Source organism: Numida meleagris, chromosome 18, assembly GCF_002078875.1.
Source record: "Numida meleagris isolate 19003 breed g44 Domestic line chromosome 18, NumMel1.0, whole genome shotgun sequence".
Taxonomy (NCBI): domain Eukaryota; kingdom Metazoa; phylum Chordata; class Aves; order Galliformes; family Numididae; genus Numida; species Numida meleagris.
The window spans coordinates 5,180,242-5,203,761 of NC_034426.1; the positions used below are offsets into that span (position 1 = coordinate 5,180,242).

The window sequence follows — 23,520 nt, forward strand, 5'->3', positions numbered from 1 at the left end:
ATCCTTCCCTGCAGAAGCCATAGGATGATGCTGGTCAAACAGATGCTCTTGGATCCAGTCTTGTTGGGGTCACAGGCAGTGGGCAGCCCCAGGGCTGTGTGCCTATGGGAGGCTGAGCAGGACAAGGGGATATGTCTGGCTGCTGGAGAAAACTCCCTCTGGGCTTCAAAAGGCAAATCTGGCGCTGCTCTGCCCGCAGATGTCTGCAAGCAACAATAGACTGCAATTCAGCCCCATGCTTCAACAGGGAGGGAAAAAAAGAAAACCAGAAACCTATTAGATGACTTCAGTTCCACATGACTACATCAAAAGGGGAGGCATCTTAAACTCGGCAGCGCTGGCTTCATCAAAGCAGGATGCCGTTGTGATGTGGGGAAAGCCCTTTGGGGAGCCACATCCTTTGGGGCAGGGTCATTCCTAGGTGTCACAGGAAGGGACATAGGTGACAAGCCCAGGAGCCAGTCAAGGCCACTTTGAATGCCAGGATCCTGCTGCAGCCATCCAAACGTCAAAAAAAAAGTCACCACTGACTGCATCACGAGTTTGGCTTCGCCCCTCCAAACAGCTGAGGCATTTAGGGAGGGACCCAAGTGCTGAAATCTTTCCCTTCCCTTCTACACATATTTCCTTGCTCGTCTGTATAAACAGTGGCTGAATCACTTTTGCTTCATTGGTGTTTTGCAAAGAAAAGTCTTCCTTCCTTGGCTCAGGATTGTTTTGTGTTCACAGGTAAATGAGGTGGGAGCAGGTTTGTTTTGTTGCCATTCCTTTCCAATCCCAGCGTGGTTTGCTGGGGTTTGCTCTTCTTGGCTGCCTGCTAATTTGTAATAACTGCTCTGATGTGTGCCAAAAACCATTTAGGATGATCCATCTCAGCGTTTTCTAGAGCATCTCTCCCTATTTTATGTCTTTGTGCTACTGAGTAATAGCTCTGTTTACCGTTGTGAGCATGACTTTTCTCTCAGCTGCTTTATTTCTTCACAATAATCCAAACTATTTGGATTATTAGGAATAACCCGAAGGAAAGGAAGGACAATCTTAGCTAATCACCCAAGACAAATAAAGCAAGGAGTATGTGGGGGGAAATTTGTCGTCTCCTGCCTTGTTTAGGGATATGAAGTAGGTCATGTTGTAAGGGTCAACATCCACTGAACCATGAGGAAAGAAAACATCTTGGTTGGGGGTCTGTGCACCAAATATCCGATGTGCAGGGAATGGTGCTCCCAGGGTGAGTGTGGCTTCCCTGGGCAGTGGTTACAGTGGGTTGTGCACGGGCAGAGCTTAATGAAGCCCAAATTCTGGTTTGGAGGGCCAATTTGAGACTTGTCGCACATTAAGATCTGCAGTGCAGCACCTTTTCTTGCCCAGAGATTGATTGGGAGTGACAGCAACATGGGATTGTGTAATAATGCCAGTGAAAACCTGTCGTGGGACATGGCTAATTGTTCTAATTTGGGCCGGCGCCCCGCTGTGCTGCAGCAGGAGGGCTTTGTCGCAGCTCTCCGGTCATTACTGCTGACCCATTTAACACTGGGGGCTGCCCCCCAGGCTCTGCTGCTGGGAGAGGAGTGGGTGATTGGGTTCTTAATGAAAACTAATGTATCTGCTGTCGTACCTTTATTGCAAGGCACTACGAGGAGTGAGGTGGGCAGATATGTGACGTTTGCTGAACTGCTGACTGTTTCAGCCTTGTGCATCCATTCCCATCCAAGCCCACGACACTGCTCTTCCTCCCAGCTGAAACCCACACCTAGTTATTACCCAATCCCATCCCTATTCTCATGGAACCATTTCTGGGACTACCCTTGCCCCAAAATGCCGATGGCAGCATAGTCACAATGATGCCAGCAGCACCAGATCTCCGTGCCCGTGATCCCAAACCCACTCTGGCCCTGCCACCCAGCATGGATTTGATGATCCCTGTGGGCCCCTCCCAACTTGGATATTCTATGCAGGGATCTGGCCGCTGTTGAGCCCCAGCAAGAACATAGCTCACTGATGTTTGCTTTCTCATGGTGTCACCCCTTTGCTTCCCATCACAATGCCAGGATGGCAGCATGGCCGTGGCTGCCCCAGCTGCATTTGGTTAAAGGATTGCAGCCTCATGAATCTCCTCCTCCAAGGGCTGGAGGAAGCACGAGGGGCCCTGTGTGGGGCCAAACCTCTGCTCTTCCTTTGTCCCACGCTCAGCATCACATCTCCCACACTGGAAAGTGTGTGCTGTGCCTTTCAGTTCTTGCAAGTTTAGATTTTTCATGCCCTTTGACCGCAACAACCCAGACCTACGCTGGGCTGAGCGGGGAAGGACTGGGGGCTGGCTGTGGGTGCAGGAAGCCCCTCTGCCCAGCGCTCCCCATTCAGAGGGAAGCGAGGTTCTACTTCCTCCTCGCTAGTGAGCTGTGCTGATTTTTTCAGCTGCATCAGTTTCTAAACCAACTGTTGGGCTCAGTCCCACCGGGGCACGCGCCAGCTTTGATTATTTCCTGATAGACCTGGACAATAAACTGGGGAAAACACTTTGTTTAAACTGTAGCGCGAGCATCCAGCTCTGGTTCTGGCACAACTTCAACTGTGTCACTGCTTTGGCAAGCAGGTTCTGGGAAGCCCAGGGTGGTTTTTGTACATGGGTTTCCAAGCCCTGTCCCATAGTAATGCTGTCCCTTGTGCTGCTAATGGTGTTGGGTCCTGGTGGCTTCGGGAAGGTCCAACCAAGTGAGCAACCTCTGGGTTGGGCGGTGTGTTCTTCCCAGTGCAAAACAGTGACATCTACCAAAATCAAAATCTATGGGATTAAACCCCTCATTTAAAGTTAAGCATGAAGTTAAATGTGGTGATGAAAAATGGGGGTTAAAGTCCAATGCTGATATTTCTGCTCCTGCAGATGTGCTTCCCCCCCCCATGTTTTTTTTTTGCTTGAGAAGAACCTGATGAAATTGTTTCCCTGCACACCCAGATGTGATTAGTCAAAATCCAGACTGCTCCTTGGTTAATTTAACATTTATAATGTCTTTATAGAGCCTGTCGCGCTCTGCTGACTTCGAGGTGAGGTGGGAGAACACATTGCATAAATCACACTGCAAAGCACGCGGCTCCCAGCCAGGCTGAAGGAGGGGACGGGAGGGCAGCAATAATTGGGCATCCTGATGGGCAAGACATGGCATCTGCAGCAGCACCCATGTCACAGGGCAAGACCTTGAGCAATCAGCATGAACAAAGAGCAGTGGTGAGCTGAGACCAAATTCCCAAGACCAAATTCAGAGATATTAAATTTTTCCAAGTCAATCCTTTCTCGTTTTCGTGCTATCCTTTTGCATGGAAATTTTAACTGGAATTGAGAAGGCACCATCAAAATCACTGCTTTCCTTGCAGCTTTTTTTCCTATCAAATAAATATTCGGGGAGTTTCTGATGAGCGCTCTTCCTGAGATCTCCATCACCTCACCAAACCTCTTCATGTTCTTTTGCAAAATAGTTTTAATGGCAATGGATACACGATGGGTAGTTCCTTTTGTACCAGTCTTGATGGGTGAGGTATCATTCTATGATTCTATGGCTGTGATTCCCAGCAGGGCTGTCAGCTGCTGCTTGCAGCCTTCACCTGTGTTTGGAGATGGATTTGCAGAAGAATCCCATCCATGAGCAATGTCCTTGCGTGCGCTTTCTCTTGGTGCAGCACTCAGTTCTTGCAGTATCCCAGCAATCAGTGTTTGGGGTTATTTTGTCCTCCTTCCTTACAATTTTAGCACAGTCCCTCGTGACATGCTAGCTCCCAGTAGGGCTAGAGCACCTCGTTGAAAGGATGGTCATGGTGCAGCCACCTCACCTGTTGTCTTCCCATTGTCTTTGCAGGAGGGGGACAACATTGGGGCTATGGAGAAGCTCTGCAGGCAGCTCACCTACCACCTCAGCCCCCACTCACAGTGGAGACGTCAAGGCATCATGAAGAGGAAGCCGCAGTCCTGGTGAGTCGGCTCTCAAAGCTACCCATGGATCTCCATCCCATCCCCTCTCCTTTCCCCATGCATCACTGGGTGATCAGCTTCCTTCAGGTTCAACCAGAGGCGTTTTCCCGTTTTCTACTTTCCTTTCCCCATTGCATCCTTGTTGCGTTGGAAATCAGCCCAGTAATGCCCAGCCATGGGAATAAATGGGGAATAAATGTCCCACTGCCTGGGTCCTCAGCAAAGCGTTTTGGCCAATGATGTCCTGATGCATGGAACCTAAAATGTCTGAAAGAGGTTGATGGGTATGGAAAGGTCACCTTGCTTTCAGTGAGGTTATGCATTACGTATGTAGTTTTTGAAGGAAGTGAGAAAAGTGAGAAATGCAAAAGAAACTGCAATCTGGCAGGGTTAGGATTTGTATCCAGGTGTTTGCTTATGATCCCGAGAGAGTTTTGGTTCCCGGCGTAACAGATGCTATCTGTAGCCATAGCAAGAGACTAATCCCATGAAAAAGCTCAGTCTGAAAAGAGAAGAGGGGAGGAAAGCAGACTCAGGGAATAAAGGGCTGGGGGACAAACAGGATTAGGACCATGTCTCCCAGAGACCTGGCTTGGCGTCCCTTGCATCCTGCTGCCTCTTCAAATGCCCTGTGTGGCCTCCAAGGGCGTTCTGTCCCCAGCCTTGTCTTGACTCAGCTTTGCTGTCAGATGCTTAAGAGACTTCCAAATACTGTGTTTATTCACTTTATTTTATCATGTGTCCATTGGCCATCCACAACCCAACAACACTCCTCTTCTGCTATGCAATGTAAATAGCAGCTGGCGGTAATGCCTGCACTGCTTCTCTAAATCCAATTGTCAGCAGCTGTGAAGCTCTGTGTTGCATTTCCCCCAGCCCTAAGCTGCAGCCACCTCCCTTGTGTGGTTCCTGCCTACATCTCTCCATTTCAGTCCCAAAGCCCCTTTATTGTTTCATTACTCTGTCCTGTTGGGCTACATTCCAGTTTAAACAGAGTATTCTTTCATCTCTGCCCAACGAGTAGTGCCAGTCAATGCTAGAACACATTCCAGCTTCATTATGTCTTCTGCTATAATGTCATTCTGTGGAAAAATGGCATTGCTTTTGGTTCACTCCAGGAATATTCTTGTTAGTGCTGATCTGTGATGTTGTTGCAACAGCTGTTGGGTTTGGCTAAGGGACTGCCCCAGGGAGCACCCCGCTGGTGCAGAACGTTATTGCTCTCCTCCAGTGCCCACCCTGCACGTTTTCGCTCATGGTTTGCCGCTGGGGCAGCGATGATTTTCTTCAGTTCTGCAAGTTTTGTGACTCAATATCCATCATTTTTTCTCTTGGGACAAGTTAGGAAAGTTAATTTGGATGGGATGTAAATCTCTGAGATGGGGGATGCGTGTAATTGGAAAAGTGTCTGACACCAGCTGGCATTTTCTGTTCCTCTGTGGGTGCTGGTGTGAATGGAGTGAATGCAGCAAGCAGGTATTTCATAGCTGTTGCCATACATTTCATTGAATTATGGAATCATTAGGTTTGGAAGAGATCTCTAAGATCCCCACTCTACCCCACCATGCCCACTGTAGCAGAAATGCGGAGTCAGGGCTTGAAGCAGTGATTGAGCACCTGGTGGGAGGGCAGGGCCAGGCCGGGCCAGGGGAGCTCAGGTGCATGCAAGGGGGTGGAGCCAGGATCCACCCCTTCCCAGACCTCATTGAAGGGTTGGTGGTGGAGGCAACAGTGTCTTGCTGGAGATCCCTACCTGCTTCAAGTCTTCTGAGGGTAAGCAGATTTTCTTCTTTTGTTTCTCTGTACACAGCTGCTGCATTTGGGCTTACCCTCACTTGCTGCAGCCTAGGACTTTGCTACCCTGCTATCATTTCTGTGCTTTCCATTGCATTATAGTGTTACATGCACTGACCACATCCCTCAGTGCCACAGCTCTGAAACACCTCTAGGGATGGGGACTCCCCCACCTCCCCAGGCAGCCTGTTTCCATTTCTGAGAAGAATTTTTCCCTAATATCCACTCCTAATCTCCCTGGTGCAACTTAAGGCCATTTCTGTAGGGTGTTGCTGCCTATGCTCTGTCTCAGTGGGAACCACACTGGGGGTGTAAAAGCCCTGGAATATGAAGTACCTTCTGGTGGTAGCTGGAAATGTTCTTTGCTCCCTTTTCAATACCCCCCCCCCCCCCCCAAGCCATAATTTGGAGATATTTTGCCCCAGTGGGAGGCAGAGCTCCCAGCTCCCATCTGTAGCACCCACACACCCAGCCTGTCCCATCCAGCTCTCCTCAAACCAAATGACCCCTCCAGCCATGCCACCCCTCTGTGCTTTGTTTCCCAGGATATTGCAGATGTGGGAACACACCAGTAGAATGCATTTCACTGAGAAGGAATGCTTCCTGTTGAGCTTCAGTATCAAAGATGCTTGGGAATTTTTCTTTATGGTCAGAAAATTCCTTTGTTTTGCTGTAACAGCAGTCAGCTTCCTCCTTAGGAGAATTCAGCACCATCTCAGTGCCAGGTGACTCTTATTGAAATAGCTGGGAGAAGCGTCCTACATGTTTTACCATCAGAAATATTTTAACTGAACTTTTGTGGGAAGGACTGCATTTTATCCCTTTTTCCAGGCAATGCCCAAGCAATACTTCCAACCAGCTGTGTTGCAATACATTATGCCTTTAGAGAAGAGCTTCTACGCATATACATTGAGGATAAATCATAGAATCATAGAATGGTTTGAGTTGGAAGAGACCCCTAAAGGCCATCTGGACCCATTCCCTGCAATTAACAGGGGCACCTACAGCTCCATCAGGTGCTTAGAGCCCCGTCCAGCCTGACCCCAGCTGTCTCCAGGGTTGGAGATCCACCACCTCTATGGGCAGCCTGTACCAGTGTTTCACTACTCCAGTAGTAAAGAACTTTTTCTTATATCCAATCTAATTCTCCCCTTTTAGTTTAAAACCACTTCCTTTTGTCCTATCACAGACTCATCAAGGTTGGAAAAGACCACTAAGGTCATCCAGTCCAAACCATCAGCCCTTCCCCACCATGTCCACTACCCCAACAGACCTGCTCAAGAATCTGTCCCCATTTTTTTATAGCCCTCTTCTTCCTATCCAAAAGAAGGAGAGAGAAGTGAAAGAGGGTCTGCTGAGGTTGGCTTTGTTAGAAGTGTATTTTGACTCATGATGGACTCATGGAGTTAAGCAGCTTTTAATTATTGGTAGGAAACAATGGGTGAAGAGCGTTCACCTTGGCTTCCTCCATTTGCCCACTTCCCCTTTGCTTGGCCGTGAGTTACTCTTGTGATGGAGCTCTTCTCACCGTGGAGGTCACAGTACCCACAGCTCTTTCCAACCTTAATGATTCCATAACTCTATTCTGTGGGCATGGTGGGATGGGTGGATGGCTGGACTAGATGATCTTGGAGGCCTTTATGAACCTTAATGAGTCCATGGTTCCATGGCTTAGTGGGCATGATGGGGATGGGTTGATGGTTGGGCTAGATGATCTTAGTGGTCTTTACCAACCTTGATATTTTTGTTTCTATTCAGTGGGGATGGGTGGATGGCTGGACTGGATGATCTTAGAGGTCTTTTCACTTCCCACTCCTGATTTCATTGAGAGCACAAAACATTTCTGTTCTGGAGGAATGCTGGCTGCCAATTGCTCATGTTTGCTGCAGTGTCTGCTTGCACTTCTATACAAAGCCCTTGTGAAGCAAAATAAGATTTAAGGAGGAAAAAAAAAAGGGGAGTTTTGACAAGGGGAAGCCCAGTGCATGAATAATGTGCCCTTCCTTTTGTAAACAGAAAGCAACCAAATGTTTGTGGATGCAAATCCTCAGCAGTGCTGGGAGTCTGTAGGCGAGTGATGGCAGAAGTTAAAGCTCCTGCAACAAATGGTCCCTTCAGAGCACCGAGCCCCCACCCATCGATGGGAGGAGGTGGAGTGGGGTCTGTGTGCTCCAATACATGGGGCAAACCCATGCTGGGAGTTTGCCCTGTGCCGTGCTGCTGGGCTGTGTTGCAGATCGCTTTGCAGTCAGTGCAGGTGATTTCCAAGGCTGTCTGCAGGCAGAAGCAATTCGTTTCCAGGCAGACGCTGAGTGCTGGCTGCTGTGCGTGATATTGTAATAGGAGCTGGGGTGGAGTGAAGCTTGTCACCTTGTGCATCCTGGAGCATTAGAAATACTGCACTTATTTACTATATTTTTTTTCTGTTAATTGCCCTAAAAGGACAGGAGAGTCCATCTCTGACCACATCATACTGTATTTTTGCCACTGGCTGTACCAAGAGGGTTGGAAATCAGGATTTAATTTCAGTGTGTTGCTGTGGTTCAACACTCAAACCCACTCCTGGCTGAGACAGAGCAGCCAAGGAACACCAACTGGCCACCAGAGGGGTCTCACATTGTGTCATGGTGTCCCCTGTGTGCTGCAGGTGGGGTTATCTGGGAACAGAGGGTTGGCTTTATTTGATGGGAATACCTGGTGTGGCATGGATGGGAGCAATAGTTTTGGGAGAGTGGGAGGCAAGGGGAAGATGTGCAGGGCACAAAGCTCCCCGCTGGGTGCTTGGTCCTCCCGAGTGGCTGCATGCGGAGCATTGGGTGCACTCAGCATCCCGCGTAATGCATCGCTGCGGCTCACGCAGCTTTTCTCCTACGGCGTTGCTCTCAGGCAAAGCTCTCAGCTCAAAGCACTCTGCTCAGCCCTGTTCACGACCTCTCTCATCGCTCTTTGCCCTGGCTGTCCCTGGCTTCCTCCCCAGCATCAAGGAATGGCGATAAGCCATGATTCCTCTGGAGGAGGCGGCAGCGGAGCAGTGCAGCTCAGCCAGCACCGTGCCTGCCCTGTAGGGAAGGAGGAGGAAAGCCAGCTGGCATTTACAGGATTTCTTTTAAGCTTTCCCACCTCTGTGACCTTTCTGCTCTTCAGCTCCCATGGCATTTTGAAGTTCTTCTGCTGGAGAACAGCACTAAATGTGTTGTTTCAGACCTTTTGGGTGTCTGATGGGCAGATACCTGCGGCAGGCACCAGACTAGGAACACTTAAAGGACTTTTTAATGAGCTCTTTGAAACAAAGAATGTTTTCATAATTATAAAAGAAGGCAGAATTCACCTGTTTTACAAGTTCTGCCTGTAGCTCTTGATTTTGCAAGGCGTAGCTAGACCAGATCAACCTGCCTGCCTCCTTCCCCTTCTGTGGTACATTGCAGAGGGACACTGGACCCAACCAGAGGGGTCAGGTTGTGCTGTTGTTGCATCAAAGCTTTGACAAAAGCAAGCTGCAAACTAGAAACAAACAGAAGGAAGTTCTTTTTCACCTCAAAGGCTGCTGAAGGGCCCAAAGGACAGAGTTAAGAGAGTGAAGCACAGGTTACCCAGAGAGGTGGTGGAGTCCCCGTCCCTGGAGGTGTTAAGAACCTTGGGGAAGTGGCGCTGAGGGATGTGGTCAGTGGGCATGGTGGGGGTGGGGTGGGGTTGAACTTGGGGATCTGAGAGGTCTCTTCCAACCATAATGATTCTATGAGTCTATGATTCTTGGGGTATCAACACACCCCAGAAAGATCCCAGTGGGGAGGATCAGCAGATGGCAAATCCCCCATTTCATCGTTCATTCCCACTGGGAGTTATCTGGCCACCAGATAGGCAATTGTGGGGTGGAAATGAATTATTTCTGTGGCAGCATCTGGTGGGAGAGACTGCTCCGGGTCACTGCCCTCAGTTTTCCCAGCCAGCACCTCTCATCCTGGCGCCCGTTTTGTGCAACAGAGATGGAAGTACTGCTTTAATTTCCCAGATGCTCATGAGTTTATATCATCTGGCAGAGGCCAGCTGCTCCATCAAGCTGTTTGTTGCAGGCCAGCAGCTTGCTCACGGGCTGGCACAGCTCTGAAGGGTGTGGTGTTGCCTTTAATGCTGCACAGGAGCAGTTTGCTGGGACGAGTCATGGGCCTCAGTGTGAGCAAGGGATGCTGCGCATGCCAAACTCGTACATTGGAATTGGGTTGGGGTGTCCAAAGAAAGGTTCATCCCAGCTCCTGTGCTGTTGGTGTTCATAGTGTGAATGTGCTGGGGCTTTGCAGCTTCAAGATATTTGGACTGATGGGGTTTAGGGCAGATGGATCAGTGGTTGAACAGGCCAAATCCCAACACTGCACATCCGAAAATGTGTTTTGGAAGCTGAAGAGTTTCTGCTTGCAGAGCTCTCCTGGCCATGGGCATGGAGCGCAGTGTCCACCAGAAAGCTGCCTTGGGATTCTTTTAAGACCTCAGAAAGTGGGTATGCCAATGGGTATTGGCGTGAGATGGGTGTGAATTTGCAAACTTTCAGCCAAGACTGGGGGAAGAACAATGTGGGCAAGCATGGTTATGCAGCACTGGGGCACAGCAGCTGGGGCAGAGGGAAGAGGCTGTGTGCCATGTGAGGTCTGTCCAGCATCCATCCAACCCACAAACATTTGCTCTAAGCTGGGCACTAGTTTGAATTAGTGTCAGTCGACTTGGAAATAGGGAATTTGCCTCAACCACCGCTATGGACAGCACCCCTTTGCTAATGGACAGCAAGTGCCTCTTCAGAGAGCTTTCTCCTGCCTGAAATAGCTCCTGGCAGGGATATTTTGCATGAGGGCGACAGCCAGCTCTGATTTTGGCTGGGATTTGGGTTTGTGTGTGACCCAATGCCCTTGGGTCAGCATCTCCCAGCATTTGAGTGCTTCCCCATGCAGCATTCGGGATTTCTCATTTGCAGAGCATGGCGCGTGCAAATGTGTGGTCGTTATTCCATGCATGGCAATGAGGAATTCCATTGATTCCAATTTCTGCCTCGTGTTCCCCTCACCCACGCAGCCCTGCAGCAGCACACCACAGCTCGCCAGGGCTGCTCCCGCTGCCACACAGACCTAATTTTTAAGCTTGTTGGAGCTAAACAGTAAATTATGCATGCATATTGAAATGCCATCCGGGTGCACGCAAGATGTAGAGTTGGAAGGGGCTTCATGTTTTCCATTCAATCACTGTAAACTGAGCCCTTACCCTGTGTGTTGCCCTCTGCAAGCCTACTGGGATGCTCCAGAATTTAAGACAATTAACCCAAAAGGTGGAGCACCATTTATTTTTTCCACCGTTGAATACTGATTTTGACAAATGCTCGAGTTGCCTTCGTTCTTCCCGGCTTGAACAAATGAACTGACAGCCAGAAGTAGTAGAAAATGTCCTAAAGGGGAAGAAATCTTTCCTGGCAGTGAAGGTGGAAGGAGGTGATTTACAGCACCAGGGCTTTCCTCCCCTTGGAGGGAACATCTGTAGGTGATAATTGGCTCAAAGGGAGCTGGAGCTGTGCTCTGGTCCTTTCCTTTTTCTTCCTGGGGGGGTGGGGATGAGGTGGAGTATGATGGGAGGAGGACCAGCAGCCCCACTGATGTCCCTCACTCCCTGAATGTGTTTCCTGGTTCCGTGCCTGATTAGAAAAGGCTTTGACTATTAAAAGTGTGATTTTTTTTTTTGTTGTTATGTAATAATTACTCCTCCACTTCCTCTGTGTCTGGAGGGAGTGGAAATTAGATTTGCTTTTGGTGCATCGTCTGAATCTACCCTCAAAACTCAGGAAAGCAACTAGAAGGAATTGTTATTAAATGAGGAACTGGCTGGTGAGATAATTAACTCCCCCCCACACACTTCCTGCTCTCCTTGGAAGCCCTCCAAGCACCCCGTGATGGGTTGCCTTGTCCCAAGCAGCTGCTGCCCTATTCCTTTCCATTGCAAGAAATGCCCAATGCAGCTGGCTTTTGGGTAGCCCCTGGCTATGTTCCCCAATTAAGAGGATCAAGCTTTACGATGAAGCTTTGATAGAGCATTGGGTTGGTGTTTTAAAGCCCTTTCACACTGTGCTCTGTTAGTAAATGAAGGTGCTGGGTGAGCTCATGCATCACATGAGCTCTGGGCTCGGGGCTGTGCTTCTGCTCCACTTTTTGGGTTTGTTGCTGCCCAATTCATATGAGAATAATGCTTTTAAAATAGGGATGCAAATGCTGGGAGTGATGAAAGCGTTGTGATGAGGTCCCAGCTCACCCTGCAGTGACCCATATACATGTTGGACTTGTCCCCTTCAAGTCAAACACTTTGAAATTAAACATGGTGTGTTCCCTTGTCTGAATGGGCCAAAAAGTGGAAAAAATGGGGAAAAAAAACCATTATGCCATGTGCCCATCTGGGGTGGCTGAGCATCTGTCCTGGCAGCACTCAGCCCAGGGCAGATGGGGCTTCTGCATCCCAAAAAGGGGCTGCCAGCACCTCTGTGCCAAACTGTGTGGTTCAGCTTTTGCATATTGTGCCAACACATTGCTGAGCAGCCCCTGCTTTCATCAGCTTTTTGGTTGTTTGGGGGCACTGGGTGTTAAAATGCAGCTCATCATCCTGAAGGCTGGGAAATAGAACGTATGCAAGTGTTCACGCAATGTAGACAAGTTACCTTGGGAAGATTTGTGTTGATCGCTCCAGTATTGCTCCAACAGCCAGCTCAGAGCACGTGCACGTGAAATGTCATCACCAATGGGTACAGAAAACAGGAAAAAAAAAAAAAAAAAAGAGCAAAATGTTTGCAGTTGGGAAGCTGTAAGAGAAAGGGCAGTCTGCTCCTGGCTGTATTTGTTGTTTTGTTTTGTTTTTTTTCCCCCAAAGCTTTCAGAGTTTGATACAGCTGATAGCAGGGCCTGTCTCGTGTCAGAAAAGCAAGGATGTTAAACAGCCAGTGAGGGAAAACTGGGGAAAGTTTTTGTGGTTTTCCTGCTTGTCCAGCACAATGCACAGCCCAGGAGGGGCTGTGGGAGCTTTGCTGCACAGAACAGCATATCGTGTTACCTCCACTGTGCCCCACTGAAAGGAATTCTTGGCAGCCCACGTCCCCACTGATATTAGCTCTATTTTCATCTTCTTAAGGGAGATGAAGGCTGAAATCCCCACCATTAGTGGGGCAATGACCTGCCAAAAGAAATGAAGCGCTGCCGGAAGAGTGTGTTTTCTTTGGACTTGGTTAAACACACTCCTCATTGCCTATTTCCTTCCATTTGGCTTTGCGTCCCCAGAAATGGCAGTGGCTGCTCCTCAGGCTCAAGGGAAGAGTCTGTTAAAAGGAAAATAGCAAGGGTACAAGCTGGGTGAAGCGCATTCACTTTGGTTTCCTCTGTTTGCCCACCTCCTCTGCTGGCCGCAGGTTACTCTTGTGATGGAGCCCTTCTTGCCATGGAGGTCCTGGTGCCCACAGCTCCTTTCCACCCCTAATAATTCCATAATTCTATTCCATGGGCATGATGGGATGGGTTGACGGTTGGACTAGGTGATCTTGGAGGTCTTTTCCAACCTTAATGGTTGGAATGGTTTGAGTTGGATGGGACCCCCAAAGTCATCTGGTCCCACTGCCTGCAATGCACAGGGACACCCACAGCACCACCAGGTGCCCTTCAGCCTGACCTTGGCTGCCTGCGGGGATGGGACATCCACCACGTCTCTAAGTAATCTCCAGTGCTTCACTGCCCTTATTGTAAAAAAAACAAAGGCATCAACTCCAGCAAGGAGCAGAGCCCTGGGAGCTGAGCTCGTGGCTGCTGCTTGCGCTCTGGCTCTCATCAGCACAGCAGAGGCGATGGGGGACCTCTGCCTGCTTGAACTCTTCCAAATGTGATCTGTGTTCCAATAAAATAAACAGTTTAGGGAAAGCGAAACCCCAGGCATACACTTGAGCAGCTGATCACTCCCTAATTGCAGGAAGAGCAGTTGGGAGAGGGGATTTTTTTGGATTCCTTGAGCTGTTTTTTGGTGAGAAAACCGAGCTAGAGGAGCAGAGCTGAAGCTCCTCTCCCTCCCCAGCCCCAAACAACCGCCCTGTTGATGGTGGAATGTAACCCATGGCAAGGAGCAGGAAGGACAAATAGGCTCCACAAAGGGTGAACGTCCAACCTCCAGTGAAATCCTGTTTAGTTTTCTATGTGTTATTTTCTGTGAGCTTTTGCTGAACCTTTCCTAGGCAGGAATGGATGATGATAATTAGCAGCAGCCCCTTCCATCTGCATGTGGACCATCCACCTCTGCCAACCCACCCCATCCATCCACCCATCCCACCCTCTCTACTCCTTCCCTTTTCCTTCCCTCTTCCTTTCAACTCACCATTTTGGAACTGTTTTAAAAACACTGGCAGCAAATAGTGTGCTTTTATGAGCAATTTACTAACAATTTCTCTTCCTGTGGCCTCTTTCCTTTGGACACTGAAGACTAAAACCTGATTCAAAGGTCTTTTTTTCCGGTCACATCGGCCTTCTCCTCTGTTCTGGGGAACTGCACATGTAAATCCAATCAGGGCTTGGATTTTTTTTTTTTATTTAATACACTCAATTGTAAAATTTCCGAGAGCCTTTTCAGCTTTTTTTCTTCCTCAGTGCTAGAATTTAAAGAAAATATTCCTATTGTTTTCTCTAATGCAAACTTGAACGAATTCATCTTCTGGTCAAATTCTCTTCCAGGAGGTCATTTACAGAAGCAACAAACCCAACATGTTGTTTTCTTTTAAATTCTTGATTGGTTTTCTGTTGGCACTGGTGCAAATTGCCTTTCCTGCAAATGCCTGTTATTAATGGGGCGTCAGCTGCAGTTTCTTATTACGCCGGAGTAGAGGTTGTTGGAAATACTCCAGCACATTTTCTCTATAGGAAAATGCAGGTTTGTTGAGTGCAAAATGTAGCATAGGAAGAAGGTTGTAAATACATTTCATTTTGGGGAGAATGAGGGAAGAAAAAAGGAGTACTCCAGCAGCGAAATATTTACATTTTTCTGCAAGAAGTTAAATGGGGCTATAATTACAGCAAAGTGTTTTGATGGATGCCAAATGCTTATTTTTAGAATTTTGTTTGGCAGGAAATTAAAAACAAGTTGGGAAAAATCCCTCTTTGTGTAACACGTAAATGGTGGTTTTTGCATAGAGAACGATTGCTTTCCACTCAGATCCAACCTCAGCTCCGGTCCGTGACGAGGAGCTGGCTGTGCAACGTGCAAAGGAAAGCTGCTCTTCTGCTTAATTATCCCTGCTGGAGATATTTATCAAGTTGCTTCTTCGGCTAACAGCGCTTCATTTTCTGAGAATCTCATTGCTTCTAGAGGTTTAATTGGGTTCTTTTGCTAAATATCAGGGTGATACGGTGCCGTGGGCACAGCAGTGATCTCAGCACAGAGAAGAGTGGTTTTCTGATGGCACGGCCATGGGAAGCAGTGGGTGCTCTTGCCATAGAATCATTAAGGTTGGAAAAGACCTCTAAGACCACCAAGTCCAACCATCCAATTTTGGTCCATCCCAGACCTCTTGCTTGGTTTAGCCCATCCACTTGCACCAGGGGTTGCTGCTGTGTACCCCTAGCGGTGCCTGTAGGTCACCAAGGATCCCCCAGACAACAGCCTGGGTGTGAGTCCTGGGAGTTGGACTCAGATGGGTTTTCCTTAGGTTCCTTGGTAATGGAGCCATGATGATTTCTGCTTGGCCAATATTAATGGGTCAAATGTATGTGGTTTAGACTGGGAAACAAAACCATAGGGTGTTTATTCCCTTTTAAGTTCGAGTAACTTGTTCTGTGTGTCTGGTTCCTTTCTGTCTGCCAATATTTTTATTCTCTGCCTCCAAAACCAATGCAGCCCTCATGCTCCCAGCAGCCTGTGTGCCCATGAACGATGGTGCAGGAGCTGTCCCTGCTCACAGAGTCCTCTGACCTTTATCCCCCCATCATTTCCCTCCTGCTCTGCGCTAGCATGCAGCTGAGATCCCATTGGCCTCAGAAAGGGACCAAATATCAAATTGCCAAAATGTTCATCCCAAAGAACATCTTGCTATTATTTCCCTTCCTGAAAAACGTGCTCTAGGGTGGAACTGGAGGCATGTGGGGAGATGTTAACCCCAAGCTAAGACCCTTTGCTTCTCTTGTTCTCTTCATCTGAAAGCCGTTCCTCCCTAAAGAAGTATTGTACTCAAAATGTCAGGCTCCTTCCTCTACACATATGTTATTTTTGAATGTTAGGATGCTTAGGTGCATTTAGAGCCAGCTGTGTGATGTGTGGCTTGTGGGCACCACGGGCTGGGTGACACTGCTCTCTAGTGGATGGCTCTCCATCGAGTGATGCAGGAGCTGATGGAGAGAGGGCCAGTGCTCATCCATGGATAAAAATGACTTTGCTTACTTCTATTATGAGATTTTAGAATGGAGTATGTCCACAGAGACATTATATAGGCATAGGGCAATGTCCACCTTCAGTAACATAGTGTAAACCAGCAACGCTCAACTTATCTCACCTTGATGAGAAGGATTTATTGGTCAAGGTCCTGATGATGATTCTTATAGGTCCCTTCCAAATCAAAATATTCTGTGATGCCAACAGTCTGTCCACTAACACACCATGGCCGAAGCTGAGACCCCTGTAAGCTCTTCTAGGTGCAAAGGATGCCCTTGGATGTCCAGAAATGACTCTTCCCATCAACTATCCCATGCACTTAGTGAGCTTTGAGTCTGCAGTAGGAGAGGAACAGGCCTGCATAGCTTGGTGAGGAGCCAAGGAAAATTCAGTGGGATTTGGAAAGGAAAACAAAGAGCTATTCCTGGAGCAGCCCTGCTCTCGGGCACGCAGGGGAGGTGCACTGCATGCAGAGCTGGGCGTCCTGCTGCAAGAGGAAATCTGGGAGAAAATTGCAGAATACCCTCCAGCTGTGCTCGTACAAGATGCTTAAGAAAATGCTGAGCCAAAGCAGAGAAATAACCTGGTGTTCAGCCTTCAGTGCTGCCCTTGCAATAGAATTTAGGGCTGTCGTGTGATGGCTTTCCTACAGATGGTTCCCAGCAGCCAGAACTGCCTTATAAATGGAAAAAAGAGAAATCATTATGGTGTCACGCATTAGGAGTAAAATCAGGAGCAAAGCCCACAGCTGAAGAGCTGCAGGCTTGGTGTTGTGCCCCTCCTCTCCCCACATCTCTCTGCTCTCAGATGAGGACTGGTCTGTAATCCAACAACAGGGGAAGGATGTTGACAATTCGGATGTCGGCACATTATGGCCATAGATTCCCAACCTAGGCACAGGTGTTTGTGTAGTGAGGTACTACGCTGTTGTAGCTTTGGGTGTTATAACAACTTGATCGTAGAATTACGAGGAAAAATTGGAAAAGGCAAATGCCCAAAACATGAAGCATGTTTTCAAGGCTGACGTCATCTTATGTTCAGTAATTTTGCTGTAAAAAAGAAAAAAATTTCACTGGTGACATCATCTCTGTTTCTTACTGCCGTTCTTCACTCTCTGGAGCTGCCTCTTCTTATTTCTTGATTCCTTTGCCCTCCAAGGAAGTGGTTCAATTCTCCAATTACACTTTATTACGAGACACGTTGGCGTCGCACGTCCCTGGTTGTACAGTGCTTTAGGGAAATGTCATGAATTTAAATGACGAGGAAAGCCCTTTCTTCTCATTCTCTTTGATCTAAACATCAACATTCTTGTCCATGGGAACATTTTGTGAGCTGATCCCATGCTGCACACAGACCAGCTTTCAGAGAAAGCTTTTTCAGTAGAAAACAGCATCCTGCTTTGCGTGGGGCAACATATCTTGCCAAAGCATTATCAGGGCTTTAGGACATGATTTTATGCCCAACCCTACCCTCATAGGGGTCAAACCCTCATATACAGATTCTAACTGGGAAGAAAGCTGCTTCTTTCCCTATGGAATATCCCCATAAAGCGAGAGGATGAAACCAAGTGGGTGTAAGTGATCCTCCACTGTAACTCACAGGGATTTGTGTAATGCTAAGATCTTCCTATAGAGATTTGGGGTCATTCTGTGGCAAATTTTATGGCAGGGATAAAAGTTTTTACAGCTGTTTGTTACCATCAAACCCCACTCATTGCCGTGAGACAGCTCACAGCATCCAGAGCTATTTTTATTAATCATGTTTGGGGTCAGTTTGTTTTCTGAGGGACAAGGGGAACGTAGGCAGCTAGCAATCCCAGTGCAGGGCTGCCCCGACGGGCTGCAGAGATTTCCTCTCTATAGGCTGTAAGTCTTCAGGGTGAACAGGTTTTTGGTGCAAGGTAATTGCTTAGTTTGGGGAGGGATCCCCCAAATCCCTCTCGAGGGAAACAGATCCCTAGGGAGAAATTCCCTTCTACATTATGGCAGGGACGGTATGCACACACCAATGGGGCAAACTCACACGAAGGCAGGCAGCATTGCTATACACAGGATAAAGCAAAGCTCAAGGCTTGCATGCTCTTTCTGCTATGCTTCTAAGTGGTTATCACTTATTTGCAGGGACATTACACACTGTAGTCGATGCGAGCTCCTGGTGTACCCAGCTTTGAGCTCCCAGGCTGCAAGACGAGAGAGGTTTGGCTATTTCAGCTTAAGTGTCTGCCAACAAATGAATGCAATTATTATTTTTTTTAATAATAGATATGGAATTTCATCCATTTAATTCCCAGCGTTGCCCCTCCCCCCCCCAAAATAAAAGTGCCAGCAAAGATTTCAAGCACATTCCTATGGAAGAGCAGCATGGGACCATCACTGCAGGTGGAGGGATTGGCACCAATTCATTGACCAACTTTTCCTTCAGTTTTGAGGCTGGGTAGGTAAGCTGTTTGCCTAAAGCACACCCTTCTCCCAAATGTTTTGTTGTAAAGCATTAGTGGGGTGTTGCAGATGCATGCTCATTTGGATAGGGGAGGATAAGGAGGCCAGATGGGAGTGTGCTAATTGCACTCTTGCATCAAAATTAATAATAATTTTAAAAAATACATGAAACCTATAGAAATCATCTGGCCACTCAGTGAATAGCTTTCCCCAAGGCAAGCTGGCAGCTGAAACACAGATAATGATGACTGGTAAAAGCAGCTCTCGTTAGTCATTTTCCCTCCCCAGCCCCAATCCCTGCTGTGCCCTCACCCCAGTGGGTTGTACCATGAGGGACACGCTCACGCTTAAATGATCCAAGATTTGCTAAAGGAAAAAAACTGTTTCCAATCAGTCTTGCCTGCTTATGAGTAAGCCTCAGAGCCTGCTGAGGGCGATTACAGGCTGGGGCTTCTGTGTGCGGGGAAGCACAGCCCCCTCAGCTCACAGCACAAGAGTGGCTTGTCCATCAGGTTGGGCTGTGCTCCTCAGATCCCAGCGAGGATGCCTGAAGCAATGCAGAGAATTGCAGCCAGCTGTGCTTACGGTTTTCACCGGCTTAACCCATGTAGGGATGTTGGGTTTTAACCCAAAAGTCCTACTGCGTGGGACCTGGCAGGAGCAGAGCTGCATGCTGGGGCTTCACTTTATGTCGACTAAAACCAACAGACATAAGCTGGAGAACCCTCCTGGATTTTGTCCAAGCTGGAGAAGCAAAACCACACATTAAATATATAATACACAAATATAATGCACACCCTAGCATGCGTCAGCTCTCTTGTTTCCTTGCTCCTGATGCCACATGCAGAAGATGGCATTCCCTCTGCCTCCAGCAGTGTTGGCTTTTCTTGAGCAGCTCTTGGCTCATCCATGTCTCGGTGTCTTAGCTAACCATGCAGGATACATCCCTTTCCTCGCAGTTTCTGTTCTTGAGACTCCCATTACAGATTGCACCTTCCCTGCTGCCAACAGAGAAGACCTTTCTCATGCTGTCTCATGACAGATGGATGCAGGTGATGGATGCAGCCCAAGTTTCTGCCATTCCTCGAATGTCCCATGGCTTCCATTGAGGTCATAGAGTCATGGAGTGGTTGGGTTGGTAGAGACCTTAAAGCTCACCCAGCCCCACACCTGCCATGTCAAGTGCAGGACAGAGCCTGATGGCTTAACTCTGGCTTCAAGAGCAGCAGGGCCCAAAGGAAGACCCTCCTGGTGGAAATAAAAAACATTATTTCAGTACCAAGTCCTTGCTTTTCTTATTTCTAGCTTGCAGGAGCTGGTGATAGTCAAAGATCCTGGTGGATGGTCACTTCCCCGGTCCCGCAGGTGCCTAGGATTAGTCAAACGCTCATCTTAATGATGGCTAAATGAAAAGAGAATTGGCCGACTGCTGCACAATCCTGTGTGGTAAGGCCAGGAAATTAATTTGTGCAGCTGCCATTTGGATTGGTGCCATCCATGTGCTTCTTGGGAAGACTTGCTGTGCTCCCTGGATGCCTGTGATGTATCTCCTGGTCCCTCCACTCACACACACACACACACACAGCAGCTGAGCAGTTTCTGGGCCATGAAGAGAGGAGAAAAATGATTTCCTAAAGGAGCCCTTCACATTTCACAGCCTCATTTAGGTGAAATTCAGTCATTTTGCTTCCAGCACAACAGGCAGGTGCCTTTCTATTAGAGCAGAAAACTCACATCAGTTCGTGTGAGCCTGTAAAGGGATCAGGGAGCCACGAATAAAACAGAAACTTAGTTCTTTCCTCCAGGGTATTCCCTGAACACAGATGGCTTTCTGTGCTCCCTGTCCCTTCCCTAACACCTTCAGACACACTCGCACAGAGCAAAGCCTTTACCTGCACACAGCAGTGGATGAGCACCCGGGGCTCAGCACCGAGCTGAGAGCAGCAATTAGCATGCATGCGACTCTTCCATCCTCCTAACTCAATCAGAATAATTCATCAGCAAAAAAACCCTCAACACCATCGTCCTCTGACAGGTCCTGATTGTAGATGTGTTCTCTGATTCACTTGGGGGGATAAATTGACCTGTGAAGCTCCAGTTGAACTCAGGCTAATGAGTCTCTGTAGGCCCATTGGGAGCACTCATTTATTTATCTAAGGATTTGGCTGCGGTGCTCATCTCCCAGAGCGTACGTGTCTCAGTCCCGAGCTGCTGGCTTCTCCAGGACAGTGCTGTGGCAGACAGTATCAAAGGCTTTACTAAGGCCCAGGCAGACTGCATCAAAAGCCTTTCCCTCATCCACCAGGCGGTCACCCGGACATCGGAGGAGTCACTCAGGCACTGCCTTTCATGAGCCCATGCTGGCTGGGCCTGATGGTGCACAGCTGTCCCACCCCGTGATAACACTCGAGATATCCCCCACATTAACACCTCTCTCCTTTCCCTCCCCTGCAGTCTGAAAGCCGTGCTGATGGGGAAGCCCCAGGACAACACGGTGGACTTGTCGGGCATCCCGCTGACGCTGAAGGACCTGGAGCGCGTCACGTCGTACCTGCAGCACAGCTCGGAGCACATCGACACGGTGGAGTTGTGCTTCACCGAGCTGACGGATGAGATGCTGCTGCAGCTGCTGCCGGCGTTGTGTGGCCTTCCTCACCTCACCACCTTGTCCCTCAACGGCAACAGGCTCACCAAAGCCATCCTGCGGGACCTCACCGAAACCCTGAAAGACCCCAAGAAGTTCCCCAGCGTCACCTGGATTGACCTCGGGAACAACGTGGACATCTTCTCCTTGCCGCAACCCTTCCTGGTCAGCCTGAAGAGGAGGTGCCCGAAGCAAGGCAACTTGCCGACCATTTTGGAGTTCGGCGAAGGGCAGGTGAGCGATTTGGAGAACCAGGACGGCCTGGCCGAGAGCCGGGAGGACCTGCGGGGGGAAAATTGTGATGAAACCCCACTGGGCAAAGCGGAGGGCAGGACAGTGGAGGAGCGAGGCGCCGCAACGCCGCAGACGTGACATTGGCTCCATGTTGGGTACGTTTGGGTGACAAACCCAAGGTCTCCTCATCAGAGGTCCTGGCATGAGTGGATGCAGGCGGTGGGATGCTCCGGGAGCACGCTGCCTTCTTCCCCTGCGATGAATATCGATGCTGCTCTCGTCACGCAGAAACAGGATGGTGTTGTGTACTTGTACCTCATTCCCTGTTCATTGAGGGGGAGTGGGACTAGATGACCTTGGAGGGTCCCTTCCAACTCAAATGATGCTATGAAAAGCCAGGAAGGTGTTTTTAAATGGTAGTGCTATGCTTTTTAACCTCTCCAAAAACGAATCGCCAAAGTGGTGGAACATGAGGCCCTTAGAAGCACAAAGGGGAGCAGGAAGGCGACCAGATCCAGCAGGATCCCAGCTGGTCACCCGCACACGACAGACGGACAAACTTCACCCACAAACACTGCACAGAACTGCAACCCTTTCCCATACTGACTTCAGGAACTGCTGAATAGCGTGCCTGGTGAGATCATCCCAAAGCCTGATCCCGCTCCAAGGGAACACACTCCAAGCAGAGTGTTCCTACTACCAGCCCCACGGCAGAGCTTTGCTTTCCTTGTGCTGGTGCGGAGCTGGGTCCCAGTGCACTCATTGCCTGGGTGCTGCTCCCCAACCTTACTAAGCCCAGGCTGGCCCTGCTGTCTGCCCAGTGCTCACCCAGCCCTAAATCCAGTTTCCCACCTGCTGAGCTGCTATGACGACCCCAGGGCTTCCCACTCTTGCACCAGAGCCCTCGGTGTGTTTTGGGGAGCAAAACGCACGGTCTGGAGCCAAGGCTTGGCTCAGGTTCATTGCTCTTGCTGACAAAGGAGACCACAACACTGAAGGTTTTTACAAGAAAAAGAACAAACCTTGGGGCTCTTCCCTCCGTCACTGCCATTCAGGCTGGGTGGACACCACCTCCTCCCTGGTCCAGAAGTGCTTTGTTTGTACAATGTCTTTTTTTTTTTTTTTTTTTTTTTTTTTTTTTTTTTTTTTTTTTTAATAAGAAACATTATTTCTGAATGGAAAACAGCTCACAGCAGAGCATGGCAACACGCACTGCGGCTTCTAAGCCAGAATTCCTTGTGATTCAGTGGGTTGATGGTTGGACTGGATGATCTTAGAGGTCCTTCCAACCTGAGTGATTCTACGATTCTAAACCCAGGGGAAGGCAGAAGAGCAGGAAACACTTCCCCTCCCTTACACTCCACAAACCAAACAGACCTCCTCTCGCCAAGGAGCCCACCTGGCTCTGCTCGCAGCCCTTCCCCTGCACAGCTTTGCAGCATCGCTTTGCACCTGGGAGCAGCGACCTCTGGCTTTGCTTTTCTGAGTGCAAACAGCACTGTAAGCACTCCGACTTCTCGGTCATCCCTCATTTCACGTGGCTGCACCAGGAAGCTGCATGCCTTTTGCAGGGGGGTTCGTGCTGACAGCTGTTGTTTCTCCTCCAAGTACGTGACTAAGAAGAAGCTCTGCTACTCGTTTTAATACATTTAGCAAAGTTCTGTATGATTTGCATGTATCTAAGCCTTTTGTTTGTTTGTTTTTTTAACACTAACTCTTTCAACAGGCATGAAGAACACTTTGCAGTGAATCAAGTGTTCTGTTTGAAATAAAGGAGCTATCTGTAATCAAAATAAATGCCAATGTTTAATAAAATGTTGAGATCTCCTCTGTATAGCTCATGCCCAGCATCCCCCCAGACTCCCTGGTCTAGACTGCAAAGCCATGCACCGTACTTCCCTTAGTACAGAGGGCTGCTTGTTCTGGCCAGAAACAGAAACTGTTCTGGCCAAACAGCCCTAAAATAAGGATTTGAGAGCTGAGAATTAGAATGTTAATGCTGATTGAGGTCATTTGTCATCAAGGTGGGGAGGAAA

General features: G+C 48.7%; 1 protein-coding gene across 1 annotated transcript in view; it reads left to right on the forward strand.

The window, feature by feature from the left end:
* The window catches only part of LRRC75A (leucine rich repeat containing 75A), a 46,775-nt gene extending 23,476 nt beyond the window's left edge, over positions 1-23,299 (forward strand). The window contains exons 3-4 of the mRNA XM_021415832.1: positions 3,849-3,961; positions 21,061-23,299. Of these exons, the coding sequence (XP_021271507.1) occupies positions 3,849-3,961; positions 21,061-21,622 (675 nt within the window). The 3' untranslated portion in view covers positions 21,623-23,299. The remainder of the gene's footprint in view (positions 1-3,848; positions 3,962-21,060) is intronic.